The 24,952-nt window shown below is 40.3% G+C and overlaps 1 protein-coding gene across 1 annotated transcript; it reads left to right on the forward strand.

Moving 5' to 3' along the window:
• The first annotated feature begins 506 nt into the window (after nt 1-506).
• Nucleotides 507-16,438, forward strand: LOC118823299 (CUB and zona pellucida-like domain-containing protein 1). The gene is made up of 14 exons (XM_036592805.1): nt 507-618; nt 712-756; nt 2,567-2,662; nt 2,755-2,799; nt 4,967-5,117; nt 5,351-5,535; nt 7,607-7,705; nt 7,846-7,878; nt 8,654-8,804; nt 10,129-10,340; nt 11,103-11,278; nt 12,723-13,114; nt 15,259-15,503; nt 16,306-16,438. The coding sequence occupies exons 7-14, from the start codon at nt 7,609-7,611 to the stop codon at nt 16,341-16,343; spliced, it is 1,344 nt and encodes a 447-aa protein (XP_036448698.1). The 5' UTR covers nt 507-618; nt 712-756; nt 2,567-2,662; nt 2,755-2,799; nt 4,967-5,117; nt 5,351-5,535; nt 7,607-7,608; the 3' UTR covers nt 16,344-16,438.
• The last annotated feature ends 8,514 nt before the right edge of the window (nt 16,439-24,952 follow it).

Raw genomic sequence — 24,952 nt, forward strand, 5'->3', positions numbered from 1 at the left:
ACCTTCATGAACTGACCTTCCCGATGATGCTGCTGCTGCTGCTGCATAAACTAAAACTAATCCAATTAACCATTGCTCTACCCTTTTTCCCCATTAATATACTAACGCTGTTTGCTGTCCGGTGTGGTCCAGAGGAGGATGGGTTCCCCTTTTGAATCTTGGTTCCTCTCAAGGTTTCTTCCTCTTGCTCTTAGGGAGTTTTTCCTTGCCACTGTCACCACTGTTGAGGCTCATGGGGGCTCGGACTCGGATTTTTCTGTAAAGCTGCTTTGTGACAACACCTGTTGTAAAAAGCGCTATATAAGTAAACTTTGCTTGCTTTAACAAATTTAACAAAATAAGTTTAATGATAATGTGATATGAGGTGTTCTTTCTGAGTAAACTGTTGTCTGGGTATCCTCAACAGGTGAAGGTTGGTTTGTTTTGGTGTGCTGATGGTTAATGACTAATAGAATCCTATTTTTGTGAAAATGGTTTGTTGTTTAAGTTATTGTTGTTAAAGTTTTTTCTCTGTTTTAGCTCCTCCTTCCTGCAGGTGGAACTGTGGCTATAACCTCGGCAGCTGTTCCTGCTCCAGCTCCTGTCAGTACAATGGAAACTGCTGCCATGACTACTACGGTCAGGAAATGTAGTTTTACATGCTGAACTGAACCTTAGAGGCTGCTCAAGTGACTGTCTGTAGATCTTTTACCACTATTTTCTCTCTTGTAGATTACTGCCACACATACACACCTTCTCCTCCTGAAAGCATAACAGGTACATATTTTGTTCTAAGAGTAAAGATTGAACCAATTTTGTTTATTGCCCAGAGAAGAACCTTCAGGGCCCTCTAGGCCTTCTCTGTATTATTAACTTTATGATTATGCTGAGCAAATGACAAATGACCTGGGCAAATTTCCTCATTAACTCCATTTAGCTAAAAGATGGCAAATCATGTCAAATCACTTGTAGTATAGAGAGCGGGGTTGTTTAACTGGAATTTATAGGTGTAAAGGAAGCCACTCTACTAAAAGTGATTTGACTAATTTTAGACAAATACTTGGGAAATATGTCATGTACTGTTAGGTGGTTCCCTTAATGCCTAAATTGTTGATGTTTTTCCCAAAACATTATTACATCTGTTGAATCTTAAGATTTGTGAAATATATTAAACTATGGTTCATTTTCTGTCTTTCAAGTGTGAGAAAATGTAGGTTTGATCATTGTTTTGGAAGTTTATTTCCCATGAAATAGAAGAGAGAAAGTCAAATGTCAACAAATATCCAATACAAAATCAAAGGTGACTGTGCTGTCTGTATCGCAAAAGGATGATACTTTTTTGGAAGAATGTACTGCCAATATTAAGGCATATTTTATACAATATTTGGGGCTTTTTTACTTTACTTTTTTTCTTTATTTCAATAAACTGTTGTTTAAAGACAATAGAACACTCAAGGTTGTGTGTCATTACAAACGACATTATGTATTGTACTCGCCTTCGGCTCTCTCTGCCACCAAATCACAGTTGTGTTGTTATTTGTGATAACAAATGACACTCTGTGTTCTCCTGCTTAACTATATTCTTTTATACAACAGTTAGTTCCAGCCACTCAAGCTGATTGGTTGAGAAGCGTTCTAACCGTGCTGTTATTTTGCCATAACAGCTCTTTTTTTCACAAACACTGTATCACTCCGCTGAGTCGCATTTGCTAAACAAAGACTTTGACAGCTGTAGGAGACGCTCAAGCCATTTGAACGTTTTTACTTCTTACTTTGCCACAAACAGAAAATGGATACTTTTAAATTATATTTGACCGACAGGTGATTTGGTCAGACTTCAATTCCCAAACCGTCATCACCACTGAGCAGCTTTTCAGTCGGCAGCTGTGACAGAAGAACAGCTAAACAACCTGGAATCAGCCAGAAATGAACCCAACACCATTCGCCAAACTAAATGGGCTGTAAGATGCTTTACAGACTGGCTGGAACAAACTGGAACAAAACAACATTAATACTGATCTGGCAAAAAAGACAAAACTGAGCTAAACTTGATATTGCTGCAGTTTTATGGCTCAGTCTGTTCTTCAAAAGGTGAGGCTTACAGTGAGCGGAGCTCGTTACTCTGACGTAGCAACAAGCTGCTTGTTAAGGAACTATAATTTGGTGAAGGAACTGCGAACATTAAAACATATTAAACTCCGCGTTCACGGCCCAGTTTATTAATTTATTACTTTATTTATTTAACTGTTGCATAAAAGCAATAGAACACTCGAGGAGTGTGTTATCGCCAATAACATCACGGCTGTGATGATCTACGGCGACCAAATAACAGCTGTGATGTTATTTCGCGATAACACACTCCATCTCGTGTTCTGTTGCTTAAACATATTATATTTGTCTTATCCCTCTGTTTAAACAGAGGCCTTAGAAATCATAACAAATGAATATTTGATTTTGAGTTATGATGTATTGATGACAGTGTTATTGTTAATGTCTAATGGGTTCTGATTATGACATTATCAGTCATGAGAATAGTGATTTTAGTGTAATTGTTGTTGCTAAGTTATGCTTGTTCTCTTGGAATTAGTTGCTTCCTGCCGGTCGAACTGTGGCTACAACCTCGGCAGCTGTTCCTGCGCCAGCTTCTGTCAATACTATGGACGCTGTTGCCATGACTACTATGGTGAGCCAAGGAAAGAGGTTAAAGCTGAAGGGATTGGTTATGGCTGGATCTTTAGACAAAGTGTTGATATTTGTTTTTTCTTGTCCTCACAGATTTTTGCCATGTTACAGCTACAACACCTACTGTGAACCCAACAGGTACATTAACTGATTAGCCTGTTTCTAAACGCTTCTCAATAATACATTTCAGTAGGATATGAAGTGAATTGTAGTCCAAGCCTCTCTGAATAGACTCAGGGAACATAGTGTAAAATATTAAAAATGTTTGTAGGATATGAAAATTGAACATCGTATTAAACGTCATTCAAGTTTGAGTGATGGAAGTATCATAAAACATGGCATAAAAATCACTTATCAGACCTTTACACTTTCTAGGGTGACATGATATAGCACATTATGACAGCTGACTTTATAGCTCAGTGTATTTTTGGTATGTCATACACATAATATTGATTATGTTATGCAACTTGACAAGTAAGACTGGTTGCAAAATCAAGCAAAGATGAGCCCTTTATAGAGCACTTTTCATACCGGTGGCTCAAAGTGCTTTACAGACAGGCAATCATGTTAAAGAGTAATAGAGGCAACTCAGAGTATTAACTACATTAAAATCATATAAGATAATGACAGATCAAATTTAAAAAATACACTGACAGGGACATAGGAGGTGGGGATGCTGAGGGTGCGGGAGCACTCGACAGATTTCAGGGTTGGTTAACTGCAATTGCAGTTAAATAATTAAAAGCAAGTGAATAATAATTAAGAACAAGTTTCTCTGAATCGCTCTGAGATTGAAAATTAAAACTAACTTTATTACATTTTTCCTTTGTTTTTATTAATATTTAGTGACTGCATTTACAGAGCTCAGAATCAAAGATTGCACCCACGTTATGTACTTCAGGTTTGGTACACAAAGCTAAAGAACCTTCCTCTGATTTTCAGCACCATGGCTCAGTATTTCAGTTTTTTTGTGATTGTTGTAAAGAATTTAGAGACATCCACTGAGGAATATCTGAGACACGCCTGTCTACATAGTCTTGATTGGAATGGAAATGTAAAAGGAAAAAGGCCCTAAAATTTAACCTTGTGGGACTCCAGAGAAATATATATATATATATATATATATATATATATATATATATATATATATATATATATATATATATATATATAACTCTCGTTAGGATGAAGATGCTACATACCTTGACGTATGTGTAAAAAATATTTATATTTTGATGAATGCTTTCCAGCAAAACCAAGAACTGTGTATTCATTAAATGTGGTTTAAACCATTCTAAAATTGAGCCTGAGAGGCCTTCCCAGTATTCAAGATGGTGGATTAGAAACTTGTGATCAACATAGTTCACATATAACTTGTATGATATTAGATACACATTTAATTGTTTGAAAGTGACTTTTTGTAAGACATTATTTAATAAGGAAGATTAAAAATGGCCAAATATTTTTTGGTATGGAAAGATCCATGGTACCCTTTTTTAGCAGAGGCTTCACCAGGGCAGTTTTAAAAGCTTTGGAAAAGCACCATGTTAATCTAGAACAGTTTACAAGAGTTAAAACATCATTTTGAACTTAAAAACAATCTTAATGAGTAAAGTAGAAACAGGGTTAAGATCCCTCGTGGAAAAACATCATTTGTTTATAACAGCTGTAAGCTCCTGATAATTGATAACAGAAAGATGTCATCACTGATGTAGGTGGCTTATCAGGAAGATTATAGAATTCATTTGGCTAAGCTATGCCACCATGTCTTATCAGGGTGATTTATTTTGAAAATGAATCCAAATAGTTATGAATCCTGATAGTAATAATAAAATACTAAAATGAGTTATGTATATTTTATTTTATTTGGCTCTTGAGTAACATAAACAGTTTAGACAATCATTTTTGCTAAATGTTGTGGTATTTAGAACACCTGCATCATGGGATCACGCCTTTCCTTTCTCTCTTGGTGGGGGATAGTTTCATGCTATTTTGTGTTGTCTTTGGGAACAACTTGGGTTAGAAATTTTTTCAGGATTTAAATGTCAAGTATTCTAGAAGTATTTCAAGAATTGTATGTGAAATGGATACTATTAGGCACTGGAGACGAACTGGAAAATGGACACAATACCACTACAAGATCAGCTGTCAAAACATCATTTCACTCCAAAAAGTGTCCTGACACAAACTAATGTGTGCAGAAACCTGTCACTCGACATAAAAAAGGTGAATGTGATTTTGGTCCCTTTGGATTTGAAGCATAAAGTCTCATTTGTAAAAACTTAATGTATGTGCCACTTTACAGTTGGACTACCATGTGGTGGAGATCTGACTAACTCAAGTGGAGAATTCTTCAGCCCCCAGTATCCTAATAACTACCCTAATTATGCATATTGCACATGGACACTTCTGGCGTCAGAGACACAGGTTGTTAATTTGACCTTCACGTTTGTTGAGTAAGTCACAGCTTTCATTCACTTTTACATACATATCGATTTAGTAAATTTTGTTGAATTTATTCATTCAAACTGTTAGAATATGCGGTATTAGACAGTTTAATCTTTACCCCTCTAAATCAGCAGTGAAATTAAGGTGTAATCTCAAATGTGTATGTCGTTAAGCTGCCCTGAACTGGAATAGATTTCATTTTGACATTTTTTCAATTCCCTTTCTTTCTTCTTGAAACTAGTTTGGAGGAATGTTGCGACTCCATCAGGGTGTACGACGGTCCCACTGCTGCTTACCCACTGCTGGCGCACTTGCCTCAAGATAATAGACATCACTTCAGCTCCCCCAGGAACTACCTGACCGTAGTGTTCTCAAGTGACCACAAAGGAACTCGGCAAGGCTTTCGGGCACAGTGGGTGTTCTCAGGTTGGTAATGATTTAATACAATCAGCTGGGTCCTTGGCAAGAATTCTACACAATACTCTAATTCTAAATTCTAAAATGGATACTGGTTCTGAAATATGATTGACTTTTCCATACTCAAAGCTGCTGTACAATAGCATAATTATCCAGACAGAAACAGGGAGGGACAGTAGCACAGAGGTTTAAATGAACACAATCTAATAAAAGAACAAGGATAAATGAAGCCAGACGTAACAGAAGTAAAGCCTAGTAAGTAGTGAAAAAATGGGAAAGCTAGGTTTGGCAAAGCTGAGCAAAGCAATTCTATGAATACAAGATAAGCAATAAAGGAAGTAGGGCTAAGGAAATGCTAACTACTTAGCAACCAGCAAGAGTAAAGGCTAGGCTAATGGAATTCAGGCGCAGAGGAAAAAGATTAGACAAGAAGTAAACAAGGCTAGGCAGGACTAGAATCTAGGCTAGGTACGGGAAAGTGTTCCGTCTGGCAGGACTAGGGCTGGGTATCGTTTGAAAATGTTCGATACCAATACGATACTTTCAATTCGATATCGATACCATAACGATACGTTTTCCGATACCTGTTTTCTAATTGTGACATATATATATATATATATATATATATATATATATATAAAAGGAATAATTATCATTATGATTTTCTTTTTCTACTTAATACCTGGAAGATAGTAGTGTGTTTGACGGCATATCTCTGGATGAGGGCTGATACTTGGGATTTAATGCTTTTGTCATCTCTCTGAATAAGTAAAACACAGAGAAAAACATATTCACAAAGTACGAACACATTATGGTTACCACTGTTACAGGTTTGCCATAGAGGGATAAAACAAATGATGTCTCCTGCATATCGCTGCTGTCGGAAGAAAACCTCGTATCTCCGTTTTTGTCGTTTTTCAGGTTTTAACACAGTTTGACGTGTGTAAATTTCATGAACAATGGACCAAAAGAAACGTCCCAAAATGAAAAAAATCTGGTTCCATTGACTTACATTAACAGTAAAGTATGTTTTCTCTTTCTCCTGTAAAGTTACCATTATGGAGATACGAGGTTTTCTTCTGATAACAGCGATATCCTACCTGAACCAGGGAGACTCAACAGTCGAAAAGGGCTGCAATCCTTTAACAATAAAACCGGTTACTGCTCTGTGGCTCTTCTTCCCTCCTCTCAACTGACATCCTCAGCTTTTCTGCTACAGTGAAAGGGGTTGTTTCTCCGTGGGCAACCGCTTTAGTGCAAGTAGAACTGGTAAACTGGCCCGAGCACTGTCAAAGCCCTCACCTCCAACATGAAAACGACATGCAAGTAGTTAAAGGGCTCATTTATTAAACCTACAAAACATGAATTATATCAACATTCCAGATATGTTCATACGGCGGCTGAATTGTGGCCAGCTAGCTAGCTAATATGTGCTAGTTTTATGCTAAAGTTAGCTGAATCCTAACTGGCTTTCAGTGCTGACAAACAGTGTGAGTTTTCTCTGGCAAAGCAAGGAAGGTGCACAGTAAACTGTTAACTTACTCGATGATATTTTATCACTGGAAACACTGGTGTCTGCGAGTTTCTGTAATATGTTTAGCCCAGATTCTCCCACCTCCAGCGGCAACACAGTGCTGTTCTTGATGCAGTCAAAAATTCTGCAGTTTTCTTGACGGAGATTAATTCCGTGTGTAATAAAATGTTTCATCAGATTTGATCTATTACCTGTTTTGGAAGCCACTATCTTCAGGCACCTGGAACTGATCTCAGCATTAGAATGATTTATTTATGTATTTGTGTGTTTATTTATTACTGGCAACAGACTTAAGGATGGTATTTTCAGCTAATTTTATAGCACAATTTCTATTTATTTGCTGTTTAATAAAAGTAAAATACAAAGTGTGCCATAACAAGCTCAGGTCATGTTTTATTTATTTCCTTAGTTGTTAATGTTATATTTAAAAAATAAACAGTAATTGTGCATTAAATTTTGCAGATGCATGTTCTCCCTAGAGGATGTGTCAACTTATTTACACTTAGAAAATCATTTAATGTAACCACTTTTTTCCCTCTTGGACAGAAATGCCTTCCTGCAGGGGGAACTGTGGCTATAGTTTTAGCCCATGTTCCTGCACCAGCTCCTGTCCGTACTATGGAAACTGTTGCCATGACTACTACAGTGAGCACCTCTTGATCTGATCGAGAACAGCCTTTCTGGCCCATTTGCTGGGCATAAACTAATCTCAGTTTTTACATTATACCTGCTGTGGACGCTTTTCGGTCAGTGCTAATCCACTGTCTTGTATCTTCTTCATGCAGCGTACTGCTCGGCCACAACTGAACTACCCCCAGGTAACAACAATCTGGATTTAACAGATAAGAAAAGATTTGTTATGGTAAAATGTGTTCTGCTTCTAGTATATGCCTGCATTTACACTGTGAATCTTACCCAGTTTTTTATGTATACATAAGTGTTGTCAGCCCAATCATGGCAAAGCTGGCGTTCCAACGGCATTTTGCTCAGCGTTTTCCGGGTGGCCCACTGGCGGTTAAGCAGAGTAATAGACAAAATTCCACTTATCATTGCTCATTTTCCACTCACAGTCCAATTTACTGATTTTTCCTTCCTTCTTTACTTTAGTTATACTGTACAAATGAGTAGTTTAGTAAGTAATTTTAATCCAGCTCAGTGTCAGGAACAACAATCTCCAGCAGCACTGCTGTGTCTGATCCACTCAGACCAGCACAACACACAATAACACACCACCACCACGTCAGTGTTGCTGCAGTGCTGAGAATGATCCACCACCCAAATAGTACCTGCTCTGTGAGGGTCCATGGGGGGTCCTGACCACTGAAGAACAGGGTAAAAGGGGGTTAACAAAGTATGCAGAGAAACAGATGGACTACAGTCTGTAACTGTAGAACTACAAAGTCCACCTATATAGTAAGTGGAGCTGATAAAATGGACAATGAGCGTAGAAACAAGGACATAATGTTATGCCTGATCGGTGTATCTTGAAGAAGGTGAGTGACTATTGACATTTAATGTTTGTTAGCAATGTTAGCCTCTTAGCTCCACCAGTGCTATGTAACTTTGACCGAGTAGTTTTCTCTTGATCTCTAGTGACTCGGCCCACCTGTGGAGGACACTTCTTTGATTCTGGGTCAGTCTCCAGCCCTGACTATCCAAATAATTACCCTGACAACGCACATTGTGTATGGCAGCTCTCTGCTCCTGCAGGGCAGAGAATCTTTCTGTCGTTTGTAGATCTTGAGTAAGTAATTCATAACACTTTCAGTAAAATGCTTGTTAGGCTCATGTTTTATGTTTTGGTGAGGCAAAGATATTCTAAACAAGACCTTCTCTTAATCTTGTTTACTTTTTCTTACCCTTGTATCTCCATTTTTGATGTTTTTCAGTATTTGACATATTTTGAAAGTACCTGTTACCCTTTACATTGTATGTAAATTTCATGATGAATGGACTAAAATAAATGACCCAAAATGACTTTGAAAAAACTCTGGTTCCATTGACTTACATTAAAAGTAAAGTAGTTTTTTCCTTTTCCTGTAAAATTACCATTTTGGAGATACCAGGTTTTCTTCCAGCAACAGGGTTATGCTAGACTAGTGCTGGTGCTGGTTTAGCTGGTCTCCCGGTATGGTCATTCGGGTTGACTAGCATACCAGCATTCAAAACACAACATATGCTGGTTTTGCTGGTGACCATCTGTGTTGGTCTATGGTCTATGAAACAAACAGCTTAGACTAGCAAGAATTGCATGCTGTTCAAAGGCCTGATGCTGGTTTAGCCAGTGACCAAAACAACATATACTGGTTTTGGGGATGACTAGCTATCTCACTATCTTGGTGGTGACCAGCTACCTGGTGTATACTGTATTTTTTTAGGAGGATAGTTAAGTCCTCCTGTTTGACATTAGTGCATAGTGGTACTTAAGCAGTTTTCCCCTGTTTCTGAAATTCGACTAAGCTACAACCTTCGGATTTTCTCACTTTGAGCAAAATATTGTCTCACAGATGGATTAACTCATTTGTCTCTGATTCAAGCCCCCAACACCAACATGTTAGCACAGCATCACCCTGTTTTTCTTGATTGTGCGAACTTAGCAGAGCTATGCTAGATCCAGATGTGGGCTGCTACATATCAAGCTAGCAAGTCGCCTATGAAAATCACAAAAAACGATACTTTAAAATTGCGTTTTTGAAGAAAAAATAATGAGAAAATCACAGTCTTCAACCATTCAACCTAGAGATTTAAAGGCAGGCTTGAGGTTAATTATCAACTTATCGACTTTACCAATCATGGGCTGTGTTTAAAATGTTATCATGTTTCTTTCCTTTGCTTATAGTAATGGATTTTCTAATGTTTTAGCTACAGTAAAGTAGGCTAGTTGATGGTTATCATCCTCACTATAGCAATGTGTCTGGGACATAATGCTTGCTAGCTAGCCGGCCCAACCAGTTCCCAGGACCACCTAAAATGAAATTATGACATATACTTACAGGACTTCACTGCTGGTTCTGCAAACCTCTCATTTGGGTTTATCAGCTGCTAACGGCTCTGTGTTTGTGGCTCAGGCTGCAGCACTGCTGTGACTGTGACTATATAAACGTGTATGATGGCTCCTCTATCGCCTCCTCACTGCTGGGCAAGCTGTGCTACAATGACATCACCCTCCGGGACTTCCGCTCATCCTCCTCATACATGACTGTCCTGTTCAGGAGCGACGGCTCAGGAGTGGCTCGTGGCTTCATAGGCTTCTTCAGCAGCTCTCTGCCCGAAAATACAGGTAAACTCAACAAAATGGCAAACAGTACAATTGGGTATAATTGCATATGTTAGGTGTATAATTTGGGTCCACATATATGAGAGTGTAAATCTAGGATAAGATTCTGTCTTTCTAAGCATCTGAAATCACAGCAATGTGAAATGCAAAACTGACCCCAGAACAGCTTTATTGATGGAAGTGTAGTACGTGTGACTGTTGAACCTCTTTTCACAGTAGCCATAAAATGCACTATGCATTTTCGTTCTTAATCACATTAATGGAATGCATTTCATTGGAAATGTGAAGGATTTACAAAACTGATAGCCAACTATCTTATCGTCTTTGTAGGCGAGGGGGCCAGTCAACATTTATAATAAAAAAGATTTTAATGCTGTTTTTTATTGTGCCAGCTGTTTGATATAAAGAAAGCTGACTAAATAAAATTAATGTTATTACTCTGTACCAGGGGTGTCCACTCTTATCTGCAAAAGGCCGGTGTGGCTGCAAGTTTTCACTCCAAACAAGCTGAAGCACACTTTATTCTACTTGTTTAATCAGTTGGTCTTAGTCTTCATACATTTCATCAGGTGACCTTCTCCTTTGTTGGAGTGAAAACGTGCAGCCACTCCGGCCCTCTGCAGATAGGATTGGACACCCGTGTTCTGTACTATAATTCTAGTCCAAACTTTTAAACCATCGTGTTTGTGGACATGTGTAAGCCTCTCATGTAATGAAGCCCAGGTGCCTCAGCGTTCTCAACTGCTGAACCCTTTTGTTGCACAGCTAGAGTGGTCTGTTCCTCAGAGAACATGACCATTGTGATTCAGAGATCGTACCTGGACTCTCTGGGCATCGGCTGGCAAAATCTCTATGTGGATGACCATCGTTGCAGACCCTCTGCCAACCGCTATGAGGTGTTCTTCAAATTCCCTATTGACATGTGTGGAACCAACAAAACGGTAAGATAAACATTGGATTACAAAATGGACAAAGGTAGATAGCAGGGTTACCAATCTCTGATCTCACTATGATTTGATTTAGTTCACTGTGATTTAGTTTGATTTATATTGTTTTTTAAAAAATAAACTGGAACAAAGTGTGACTAGATTAACTATTTGTGCAGTATTAGAATATCTAAACTAAAACGGGCTTCCTCCGAGATATGTGAAATAGAGGCAGACTGATATTGCAGTTGGCTCATAATAATGGCTGCTATTGATAACCGGTGGCTGTATCGGTATTGGAGCAAGTATCACTGATACTTCATTCATTAACCGCTTAATCCAGATTGGGTTGCGGTAGAAGTTGGGAGAGTAGAGAATCCCAGACAGCCCTGTCCCCCGCACCTTCCTTGTGCTTATTCATGGGGACCCCAAGCCGCTTCCAGGCCAACTTGGAGATACAATCCCTCCAGCGGGTCCTAGGACAACCCCGGGGTCTCGTCCCAGTAGGCCGTGCCTGGTACACCCCCACTGGGAGGTGTCCAAGGGACATCCAGATCGAACCACCTCAACTGGCTCCTCTCAATGCAGAGGAGTAGCAGCTCTACTCCGAGCTCCTCACCCTATCAAGTAGAGTGTAGCCATTTCCGCCACTTATTTGTGATCTCATTCTTTTGGTCATTGCCCACAGCTCATGACCACATGTGAGGGTAGGGATGTAGACCGACCAGTAAACAGAGAGCTTTGCCTTATGGTTCAGCTCCCTCTTCACCACAACAGTCCGGTACAGTGACTGCATTACTGCTACAGCTGATCTCACAATCGCTCTTCCCATCACTTGTGAACAAGACCCCAAGATACTTAAACTCCTCCACCTGGGGCAGGTCCTTTCCTCTTACCTGGAGTGGGCATGCCACCCTTTTCCAGCCTACCACCCTCCAGTCTCCACATATAATGCCTTCCTGACCTCGGCTACGCATTGACACCCTGTCCATGAATATCATGAATAGGAGTGGAGACGAGGCACAACCTTGGTGGAGCCCAACGCTCCTGATACTTCTGCAGTCTTTTCAGGATGATGTAGGGCTGGATCAGGACCAGATCCCATCAAACCACTCAGTTCAAGAATGTGAATCTAGAATTAGTTCATACTTATTACATAGCACTGAATGGGACTACATGGGGTAATGGGACCTGGCCCTGTGTTCTTGAGTCCTCTCTTATTCACTATGACCTTCCTAACACTATTCACTATGACCATCCTAACAAGAGATCCTAGATCAGTGCTCTTATTCTGTGAAGCTTTATGAATACAGGCCTTGATCTTAGATTAGAAGAAGTTCTTACTCTGAGACGCTTCATAAATATGAGCCCAAGATTGGGAACCACTACTGTAGAACCAGGTTTCTTATTGTCAGAATGTGACTTATTGGTTTACATTATGCTTTTTTCCTCCTTTTAGACCAAGAATGGACGCGTTGTCTACAGTAACCACGTGCAGGCAGCACAATCAAAGTCGGGCGAGATCACACGGCAGGTCGAAGAGTTCCTGCTGAACGTGAATTGCCACAAGGGGCAGGACACCACAGTGGGGACAGTCTGCAAGACCGAAGTGACGATCAACAGCACCATCACTGGCACAGGCCACTTTAATACCAGCATGGCCTTCTACCATTCCAGAAGCTTCTCCTACCCTATACTCGAATTTCCCTACAAGGTCAGGCTCGATCAGTACCTGTACGTTCAGGTGCAGCTCAGCAGAGCAGACAACACCCTGGACCTCCTGGTGGACAGTTGTGTGGCCTCTCCCAACCATGACTTCCAGGCTCGCTCCTATACCCTGATCCAAAACGGGTAAGAGAGCCAGCAGCAGAACAGTCCTTCACAGTCCCTAGGACAAGTATAGTGTTCTTCTGTACTGGACTAATTATCGTGACTGATTTAATTATACATTGTTTAGACTTGACTTTCAACTCATGTAGTGGATGTTCATGTAGGTCCAGTTTTCAGAATCATGTAGATTCAGTCCTGATCCTGGAGTACACCAACCTTGCAAGGGTACCAGCTGCAAAATACCTGATCCAATTAATCAGCTCATTATCAAACCCTTCCTGAGTTGTTTTAGCAGATAAGGTAAAAAAGGAAAGGAACAGGTACTCCAGGATCAGGATTGGGGGCCACAGGTAAAGGACCATCATGGTACACTAAATTGTGGTACACTGATTTATTAGGGACACCTACTTTGAATCTACACTGGCTGTCTTATCAGATACACCTACTATACATACAGTACTGTTCAAAAGTCAGAAAGGATCCATTTATTTAACTCCCATTCTAGGTGGTTATTAAGTACAAGTTATTTATTATTTATTATACTCAACAGCTAGATATAATATTTTTTTCAGTATGTAGTGTTTCCACCCTTCAAGTTTATTACTTTTTTCACTTTATTTCTTTTTTTCACTTTCAGTTTTTCAAAGACATCTGCAGGTATATTTTTTACACACCTCCAGTTCAGTCTTAGTAGTTGGTTGCATTTTCTGCTTCTCACAAATCAAGTATTCCCAAACCAAATCAACGATGTTGAGGTCTGGACTCTTGGGTGGTCAGTCTCTTGCTCCAAGAACATCAGCAGCTTCTTGATTTTTGCAGTTAGTAACAGTCAGTAACAGCTTCTTAACAGCTACACATCCTTTCAGAGCCATAGCGCTGAGTCGTCTTCTCACAGTGGAAGGATGGACAGAAACACCTGTGGATGTTTTCAGATCTGAAGCAGCTTGATTTTCTCCCCTCTCTCAAAGATGAAAGGGTTAGTTTTGGTGGTTTACCAGGTCTTGCACGATTCCAGTTTTCTCTATATCTTTTAATAATTTTGGTTATGAAAAGTTTTGTGCTTTTTCAATTTCCTTATGTAAGAGTATTATCTTCTGTCTCATCTCCTCAGAAATATTTTCTGTACTTAATGACCATTTTGACAGGAAGGTCAACAAGTGAAGGGTGGGCTCTGGCTTATGCACAGTACAGTAGGTGTACTTTGTTCCAAATGTATCTGATTGGTTGCTGCACGATATATCAGCCCCCCTGTGGTAGAAGGTTGTATGGTTAGAGGGCTTACAAAGCAGTGTTTCTCCATTAACTGGATAAAATCAGGCCCAAAGTGAAGATTGCCCAATAGGAACTTCCCTAACTTCTCTTCCTATTGGGCTTTATTTTGGGCTTACTATGGCTTCATTGGTTTTCGACTTAGCCTGACTTGATGGTCAGTGTGAACTGCCAACGACCGTGGGGGTGGAGTAGAAAAACACTGCCATCATCTCATGGTGTTTGCCTTGTTTTGTTGCAGATGAAATCGATGCACTCGAAAGAAACGCTGGAAATAAAAACTATAGTGTGGCCATTTGTAAAAAATGAGTTGCCAGAAGGAGGAAATACACTTTGAGAGAGTTCTTAGAATTAAAACGTAACATACATGACACCACCTGTCTTTGTTTGCCATTGGAGATTCCAGCCAATGAGGGTCATATGCCTGTATATAAATAACTGTCCATTCTGTGTGGTCTGACGCTGATGCTTCATCTGCATTGATCGTGACAATACCTGTTGTAAAAAGCACTATATGAGTATATAAACCTTGACTTGACTTGACTTTAATGAAGGCGTGTTGTAGCTTGTGCAGCAGATGAAGAGCAACTACAGTGCCTTACTTTAAAAACTGGATCCACCAGTGACACAGTGACATTGAAAGAAAGTTGGACAAAATTTCTAACCAGCATACTTCACATTAGGTCAGCGTTGTGCAGGGCCACATTAAGTCACCTGCAATCATTATCTGGCTAGGTGCTTTGTGAATAACCTCCCCTTTAAAAAAGGTGTAAGCAGCACTCAGAAGTCAGACGTCTTTGGATGCAGCATAGCCTACATTCAAGACCTCAAACATCTCATTAGTTTAGACTTCAAAGTAGATGTGATCTTTCCTCTTCTTTGTTGTTTTCTTTTAGCTGTGCGAAGGACAGCACGGTCTACATTTACACCAACGGGAGGCAGTACTACGCTCAGTTCCATTTCAGGGCCTTCAAGTTCCTGCGGACTCATTCCTACGTCTTCCTGCAGTGTAGGGTGATCGTCTGCGCTGACAGTGACTACAACTCCCGCTGCCGCCAAGGCTGCCGTATGCGCAAGAAGAGATCCCTCGACTCCTCCCACCACACTGAAACGGTCACACTGGGGCCAATCACCCTCAAAGGTCAGAGGGCAGTTTCTGTTTCCTCTGGCATCTTGTTGTGTGTTTGGAATGAGACCAAAATGTATCTACCAGTTGTTGGCGTTAGTGGTTGTTGACCAAAAAACATATACTATATGACCAAAAGTTTGTAGACATCTGCTCATCTAGCATTTCTTATGAAATCAAGGGCAGTAACAGCCTCTACTCTACTGGGAAAACTTTAAGATAGATGTTGGAACATTGCTGTGAGGATCTGATTGCATTCAGCCTTAAGAGCATGAGGTCAGGTGCTGCTGTCGGATGATTAGTTCTGGATCATTGCAGCTCATCCCAAAGATATTGGATGGTGCTTCACCACTAAAAAGTGCAGTTCCACTGCTCCACAGCCCAATGCTGGGGAACTTTATACCCATCTAGGTTTTCCTTCCGATTCCAATTCCTTCCAATGCCAATCTTCCAATTTTTTTCCTTAAATACATCCCCAAAGCTTCTCTCAACCTGCTGTAACCCTATACAGGTCTTCATGAAGGTCACACAGACTTGTCAATGTGGTTTAGATGAACAAAACTTCATGGTGAAGCCAAATGCTGTGGGCAGCCATTAACAGGAAGGAATGCCTGGATACTTTTGGACATATAGTGCATTTTTAAATACACTAAGTAGGGCAAGATGAAACAACTTTTTAGTGTTGACATAAAACATTAACTTTTATTTGCATGACAAACATTGTGCAAATAGAATATGCTTTTTTATTTACTATTTTATCTTATATAGGATTAGATGTCCTGAACGGAGAGCTGATGTTGATATTTTCAATCCCCAGGTGCTGAGTCTGCTACCAAGGCGGAGAAAGAAGAATGAGCTCACTTTTCTCCATTTAGAATCAATCAATCTCTTATCTCTTCTTCAAATGGAGCATTTATTTACTCACTTCTATTAAAGCATTCCCAAAAGGCAAACTTGTGTTTCTTGCTTTTTTAATTAGTTTGTATTGTGATGAAGCATTACTTCAGTAATGTTGCTGTGCATTGTTATGACTACCTATTGGCAACTTAGCAGAATTCCATTGAGTTCCATGCACAACATAATGGAATCTATGAGGATTCTAGGTAGTTGTGACAATGTACTGACAACGTTGCCTCTATGTTGTCACAGTGTTGCTGGATAACATTGTCACAACTTTCTGAGGAATTAGGTTTCAACATTGTGACAACATTGTGGGCGCCAAAACAGTAGTTTGTCACAATGTAACTGTGTTTGTAGGGCAGACGCACTGTATACATTGCTTCTACCAAGAAAATGCATGCCAGCCAGACTTCATATAGTTATACTGCTGACATATAATGTGAAATAGGGCTGTAACTGAATTATGGCCAAATCCAACTTTTGTTCACACATTTGTGTGGCTTTAAAACAGTCACGATTCATTTTTACATGACCATTTTCCAACCTCCCTTTCTCCCTCAGATTTAAACAGGCAGTTTTTCTTACTATGCCTTTAAAGCCCTATTTGAACTGGATTAGTTTACCAGAGGAGGTTCAGTAATGTAATCTGTGCATGATTTGATGGGCCAAATTTCCCCAAACTACCCCAAATATCCCAAATCGAAACCTCGCCCCAATGTTTACTTCAGCATTATGCAACAAGTGCGACACATCTGAACAATAACAGCACATTGTGCAGCTAAATCGTCCAGTACCTCCACCATGTTGGAGTGGTGAAGAGTCACTTGTAAACAAGTACAATTGTATTCCGAGGTGCCGTACACTTAAACCGCAAAATTCAAACAAGAAGCTGGAATATCTCGAATGAGACTTCAGCTTTGTGTAAGAAGGTGCTAATCTATCTATCACACAAAGCAGGTTCTCTGTGCCTCACACTTTTGGACAGCATCTTTCTTAAATTGCCGCTCTGTAATGGTACTAAACGTGGTCAGCAGCGATGGTGACTGCCCCAAAATGGCGGAGCCGTCGGCGTGCCTGGCTGGACCCAACGCGGCATCTATGTATGTATATCCAGAGGCGGTTTATGAGGAGACTGGCCTCTTCCTTTTTCCCCAAATTACAAATAAACATGACTACAAAATGCCAGAGGGCGCCGGCGAGCGAGTCCACAATAAAAGGAGTAAATGGAGCTCAACAGCTAAAAATGAAAAGTTAAAATAGTTTCTAATCACTCGCCCAGAACTTTCCTTTAATTTAAAAAGTAGAAGGATGTATTTCACTAAAAATCAAAGAAAACTCACCTGTATGTTTCCTTTTTTCTACAGCTAACATTACTGCTACTGAGTGATGATTGATTGTTCATTGGCTGTTCGCTCTCAATGACATCGTGAACGTACACGAGGCGCCGTTTTAAACTCCTATAACTCGAGTTTAAAAGCTCTTAAAAATAAAACAGTGGTGCTAAAATGTTTATGTTGTTCTGTGTTCAGGAAATGATTGTATTCTTTTACATTAAAAATGTTGAAGCATTTATAAACTATGATTTTGCTCAAATGCTCCAGCTTAACCCATTCATTTTGGATTCACTCGGGAGCGCCCTCTACTGTTTGAGAAAGACATTACAGAGTGGTAATTCCAGAGAACTTGTAAAGAGGTTTTTTAAAGTCGAGTTATAGGAGTTTAACACGGCGCCTCATGTACATCCATGACATCAGTGAGTGCAAACAGCCAATGTTCCGCTCCGCTTGCCAACCAATCAGCACTCAGTAGCAGTAATGCGAATCAATTAGCACTCAGTAGCAGTAATGCTAACCAATCAGCACTCAGTAACAGTAATGGTAACCAATCAGCAATCCCTAGCAGTAGTGCCGGCATCCTGCTGCCCAAAACCTGTTATAGAAAATTGGAAACATACAGGTAAGTTTTTTTTTTGCTTTTTTAGTGAAATACATCCTTCTACTTTCTAAAATTAAAGGAAAGTTCTGGGCGAGTGGTTAGAAACTATTTTAACTTTCTGTTTTTAGCTGTTGAGCTCCATTTACTCCCATTCATCGAGGACTTGCTTGTGGGTGCCCTCTGCTGTTTAGAAGTCTTGTTTTTGATACAATGGGGGAAATAGGAAGTGGCCAGACTCCTCATAAACCAGCTCTGATTATTCTTCTCTCTACAAGTTTTCTGGCAGTAGTTCGTAGTGGGCCGGTCATAAAGCCATTTAATTAACTCATAAAAACAGCAGTGGAAAAAGAGTAACACAGGCATAATAATTAAAAATCGAAGAATTAAACAAATTTTAAGAGAGACATATAAAAACATTGTTTTAACGTCTATTTTATCTATTTTAACATCTGACTCTTTAAACACTCTCGAGCTGCAGCTGATAAAAACAACAGACGAGGCTTAAAACAATAGTGAAGCGGTGAGTTTGATTTCTGGCTGTGTACTTAAACTGATAAACTAATGAGAAAGTAGCAGATATCAAGTAAGGTTTGTTATTATTGTTTGTTGTAGTGACACCCTCAAATCTACAGAGACGTCCCCAAACCAAACAGTGACTCCTGTGGGAGCCACAAGAGTGTTTTCAGTGAAAACGTGATGGACTGCAGCTCCAGATCACAGTCCACATCTACATCCACCTTTTTTGACAAACATATGGTTTTCAACATGTTATGTTTTTGAACATAAGTGCAGAATTTTGGTTTCTGTGATAGAAATGAACTTGACTGATTATTTCAGGCCCTATTTCACAGGATTTCAGTGTGAGCTGTATAGTTATGAACAGGTGGGCCTTGGGGTGGAAAAGGTTGAGAACCCGTTTTAGAGGCACGAAAGCTTGCAGAAGTGACAACACCACTGGCAAAAAAAATGGTATTGGTTATGTAAACCTCAGTCAGTTTCTTCTCAGTTGCCTTCACTTAAATGTGAATGGGCAGGGTTAAAAGTTGTACTGCAGCCAGCCACCAGAGGGCGACAGACGTTTTAGCTTAGTAGTTTCAAGTTTGTCATTTGCACAACATGTCAGGACATTCATGCATTGAAATGCCTGTGGTGAGGCTCAGATAATCACTGTACAGAAAGTAAACAAAATAAAAATAAAAATACAAAGAAAATACTGAAACTGAAATACATTAAATATAGAGACAGGAGGGAGCTATGTGAGGAGAAAAAAACCTCTCTGCTATGTACAAATATATTTATATTAAACAGGTAATCTATGAAGAACATATACATTTTAAAGTGACTCAGTGTTATTGGTCTTTAAAGTGACAGTGTTATTGTCCATAGCAGTAATATGATAATAATAATACTGACAAAGTGACTGAGTGAAATGGTAGTTGAGGACGGACCCTCAGCTTCCCAGCTTGTTCAGAAGCCTGACAGCCTGTGGGCAGAAACTGTTCATTAGCCGGGTTGTTCTGGCCTGTATGCTGCCGAATCTCCTGCCTGATGGCAGGATGGTGAACAGGCTGCGTGCTGGGTGACGCTGTCTGACCACAGCGGGACTGACAGACGTCCTGCAAGGCTGATAGTTTGTTGCCTATGATGGCTTCTGCCATCCTCACCACTCCTTTAAGGGTCGCAGGCAGTACAGCTGCTGTATCAGACAGTGATGCGGCCCGTGAGGAAGTTCTCTATGGTGCATCTGTAGAAGTTGGTGAGGATCTGAGGAGGCAGTCCAAACCTCCTGAGCCTACACAGGAAGAGGAGATGCTGACGGGCAGATCTCACAATAGTGTTGGCGTGGAGGGACCAGGTGAGGTCATCAGTGAGGTGTACGCCAAGAAACTTTACACTGGTGACTCTGTCCACTTTGGCTCCATTGACGAGTAGGGGAGAGTGACCAGCCCTCTGCAGCTTCCTGTAGTCCATGATCATCTCCTTTGTTTTGCTGATGTTGAGACAGAGATTGCTGTTGTGGCTCCACACAGATTGCTGACAGAGCGCTGACCTCGTCTCTGTAGGCTGTTTCATCTCCATCAGTGATGAGGCCAAGGATGATAGTGTCATCAGCAAACTTGATGATGTTAGATGTGTGTTTGGCTACACAGTCATGTGTATACAGTGTGTATACAGTAACCCTTATTAGTCCCACAACAGGGAAATTTCACCTCCACATTTAACCCATCTGTGCCGTGAAACACCACATACACACTAGTGAACACACACTGGGGGGCCGTAAGCACACTTGCCCAGAGCGGTGGGCAGCCCTAACCGCAGCGCCCGGGGAGCAGTTGGGGGTTAGGTGCCTTGCTCAAGGGCACTTCAGTCACGCACTGTCGGCTCAGGGGATCGAACTGGCGACCCTCCGGTCACAAGGCTGGTTCCCTAACCTCCAGCCCACGACTGCCACCACTCCCTGTCATCCAGCCCACTCTTATAAACAATCTGAACAGGCAGATGTAAACATGTTGACATCACAAAAACAATTCATTTAAAATGGGCTATTTTTTGCAGCTTAGCTTCCATATATGAACTGTATGGATTCAGGCATGAATTATATGTTTTGAAACTGACATTGTTTCCATTATACATCAAACTCTTTAATAAAAAAAGGAAATTTGGTTTTGCGTAATACGGGCTCTGGGATACGGGATGCAGCGTTATCTTTTGAACATAATCCACGTCAGGATCACTTGCAGTAACTCGTCGCATAATTTCAATTTATTGACATTCAACACCGATTTCACCAGAAAATGTTATACAATACTTACATGTTAATTTAGTTCATTATGCTTAACAGGCTTATGAAATGTCTCGATTATAGCACCACAAAAGGATCCAACATTACAACATTTACACCATGGCACCTCAGATTGGGGGGGGTGAGAGAGAGAGAGAGAGAGAGGGAGAGAGGGAGAGAGGGAGAGAGAGAGAGAGAGAGAGAGAGATGTTGAGGATATATTTTGGCAGTGAGCACACAGTGCACAAAAAACACAACCACCAATCATTTACAATGATACAGTGATACATCAGGACAGTCTTGCAGGACACACAAGCTCTCACTGCTAAAATATAGCCATTTTACCTTTACTAGAAACCCAATAAGACCACAATTTCCAACATTTATTCCTAAAGAGGAATACCCCTCATTTCCAGCTTCCACCTTAATATATGCCCTCCAATACATCACTGTTATTAACATGCTCTCGTCATCTATCTATGTGAAACCAATAGGGATGTGCACTCAACTGTTCAGCGTTCAAGGTGCCAATATTCTAATACTGCAGTCATTATTCAGGTATTCACTGCATTTCATCACAGCAAGACAGAAAAATAATAAATAACCAATTCAGTGAAATGCAGATTTTGTTTTAACAGATCTGTAAAACATGAAAGTTTTGCTCATATTTGTGTGTTTTAGTTCGCTTCGCCAAAATGCGAGAGTCTTAACATGGATGAGCTGTCAATGACACATCGCTGAAAGATCTGCCCAGGTTGAATGTAAGTGCTATTACTGTGAAATGGAAGTGTCTAGGATAGAGCTGGGCGATATGGCCAAAAATGTTATCACAATAAACACAATTCATATTGTTTGATATCGATACACATCGCAATAAATGTCAAATCATTATTTCTTTCGAGTTTGAAGGCTGATTCTTGCTCCTGGGTGGTTCATTGCTGTTTTAAACTATCCTTTATGGTCAGAACGCGACAAACACTCACCAAACAGGGGAACATTTCACAGATCTGTCGTGGGAGAGTGGGAGAAAGTGTCTGGTGAGCTGTTTTTATCAGCTGGAAAAGCACAGCTCCAATTATTTTAACAGTCATAATTTAAAAAAGAAAACATTATTTTAGCTGTCTGGTGACGAGCGCTCGGCTATCCCGTTACAAATGCTAAACAAGTGGCCAACAACAGAGCTAAACTGTTTAGTTTCTCAACAGGGTCAACTTAATACGAACAGCGAACATTAGCTGACTCGGTACTGGAGTGATGAATCACACCACCTTACTGCCATCACTCCGACCACATCCATCTCAGAGCATATCACAGTATTCAGACACCAGCTAGCGACGACTGGGTTCCTCTATAGTAATCTGAGGGGTGAACCGCAATATATCAACACCAGACAAACAGAGTCCTCCTTTTAGATATGTTTAAACTGAAAGCAGTGCTTTTGTGTCGTTTGATCTACAGTAACATCAATTTGCCGTGTCGTTTGAGTGACGGAGCTGCTTCAAGTTAGCCAGCTGCTAAAAACAGCTAGCCTGGGAAGGTAGCGCTCTCCCGCTCTCCAATGCCTCACAGCTTCCTCAGTTTACTTTAAATCAGGTCTTAACTCACATGAAAACACTTCTTTCTTTCACTTTTGCTGCTTGTGAATGCACTAATACTAAAATATGACTAAGCGCTGTAACAGCACTGTAGTTGCGAGGAGCAGACATGATTTAACGCTGCTAAAGCTGGTTAGGATGTACGGAAAGAGGTGAGTTCACTGTAGGACAGTACAGTTACACCACTGACCTTGTCACTCACACTCGGTCACAGAACAGATCCCCGATCGCTCCACTCAAACAGGGAATGTATAACTCCACGTAACTGCCCCTCCCTCATCTAATCATATCGAAAAACTCAGAAGTGCGCCCTCTCCTGGCGACAGCAGAGTAGTGTCGCTTTCCTTGCAGTAGAAAACGCCACCAGGGCTGTCGCTAAAACGTGGAAGTGTGAGAATGGTGTGTTATATCGAAAATTTATCAAACATTTCTTATCGCTCTATCAAGGAAAGTTATATTGCGATGATTATCGTTATCATTTTATCGCCCAGCTCAGCCACAAAGCCGCAGACCTCTCTCGAGTGAGGCCCCTGAGTGCTGAAACACACAGCGCATAAAAATTCCAATTATTTTCTGTTGATTCACTCACTACAGAGTGCCATGCTGCCTCTGGAAGCAACATTACCACAAGAACTGAGCGTCAGCAGCTTCATGAAATGGGCTTCCATGCCTGAGCAGCTGCACCCAAGCTTAAGATCAATATGCGCAGTGCCAAGCGTTGGCTGGAAAGGTGTAAAGCATGCCACCGCTGGACTGGAGTGGACTGATAAGTCACACCTCACTATCTAGCAGTCTGATGGCTGAATCTGGGTTTTGGCAGGTGCCAGGAGAAAACTGTCGAACGGAACGCATAGTGGCCACAGTAAAGTTTGGTGGAGGAGGGATAATGGTCTGGGGCTGGGTTTCCCCACTCACTGAACATTTCTGGGATGGAATGGAAGATCGATTGGGAGCCAGGCCTTCATTCTACATCATTGCCCGGCCTTACAAATGCTCTTTTGACAGAATGGGCATAAATTCCCATAGACACACTCCAATACCTAGATGTGATGGTCAAGTGTCCACATAGTTTTGGCCATATAGTGTATGGTAAACTAAATGTTTTAGCTCAGTGAGGCTGGCCTAGAGACAAAAACAAGTGCAATACTATACACTGCCCCTGGTTGTTAGTGAGTGCATGTTAACAACAGTACTAAAATGGAGGGATGGAATTAGCATTACTGTAAATGAACAGGTCAGAAGCCAGTGCAGAACGCTGAACTCTCTGTGGCTAGAACCTAAAAGCAAGCATGATGGGTACAGAGACCTTGATGCATTTCAAAGGCTCTGCTGTCATAATTTAATGATATCATACCAAAACTTGGCTGGTTTAACCCCTAATAATAATAATAATAATAATAATAATAATGAACCTGAGCACTGCCAACAAAAACTTGAAGAAAGGCTCATTTAGGCTTTTCCAGTCAAGTGGATCACACAGCTCTAAAATGGGAATCAAATTCTTATTCCAGGAAAATATGCATTGATAAGACATCGACATTTTAACTGCTGCCACTATTAAATATTAACATTTCTGAACAGCCAAATCGACTATTTGAATATTCGATCATGACAAGAAAAGCTCAAATGAGTTAACCGATCAGAATAAGCCTCTTAGTGCTCCGGACAACTAGCTAGCATACACACCAAACACAGTTGCGTGCAAAAGTCTGGGCAGTCATGGTTTTGTCAATTTTCTAAGCAAAAATAAGTTAACACTTCCTCTGGTCTGCACATTTTAATGCACTATTACTGTTTATTTGCTGATTTTTACATATGGGAAAAAAATAAAAACATAAAAATGTAGGCTGTGCAAAAGTTATTGGAAAATGTAAAATGTTCCATATGTTCAACTCAAACAAACAGAAATTGAGCAGAAAGATTTGTAGAAAAATTGCACGTTTAGTTTGTTCACTGTAGAAAATGTGTTAACTTGTTGGAAATCTTGGAAAACAGACAAAACATAATTTGACCAGGGGTATTCAAGCTTTTGCATACAACTAAACCTAAACCTAAATTACGTTCCATTCATAAGATTCATTAAGCAACTTAATAAAAGCGCTTTCTGCTTTTGTTCCTGGTGTTTTAGTTAAAAAAAAAAGTTGCCTCAGACTTATAAAACCACATCCAATTTACATTCTGTTTGGTGCTTCTTTAAAATAGGAAAAATAATAACTATCTATAATAATAATAATAATAATAATGATAACTAT

The sequence above is a fragment of the Colossoma macropomum genome, unplaced genomic scaffold (genome assembly GCF_904425465.1).
Source record: "Colossoma macropomum unplaced genomic scaffold, Colossoma_macropomum, whole genome shotgun sequence".
NCBI lineage: Eukaryota > Metazoa > Chordata > Actinopteri > Characiformes > Serrasalmidae > Colossoma > Colossoma macropomum.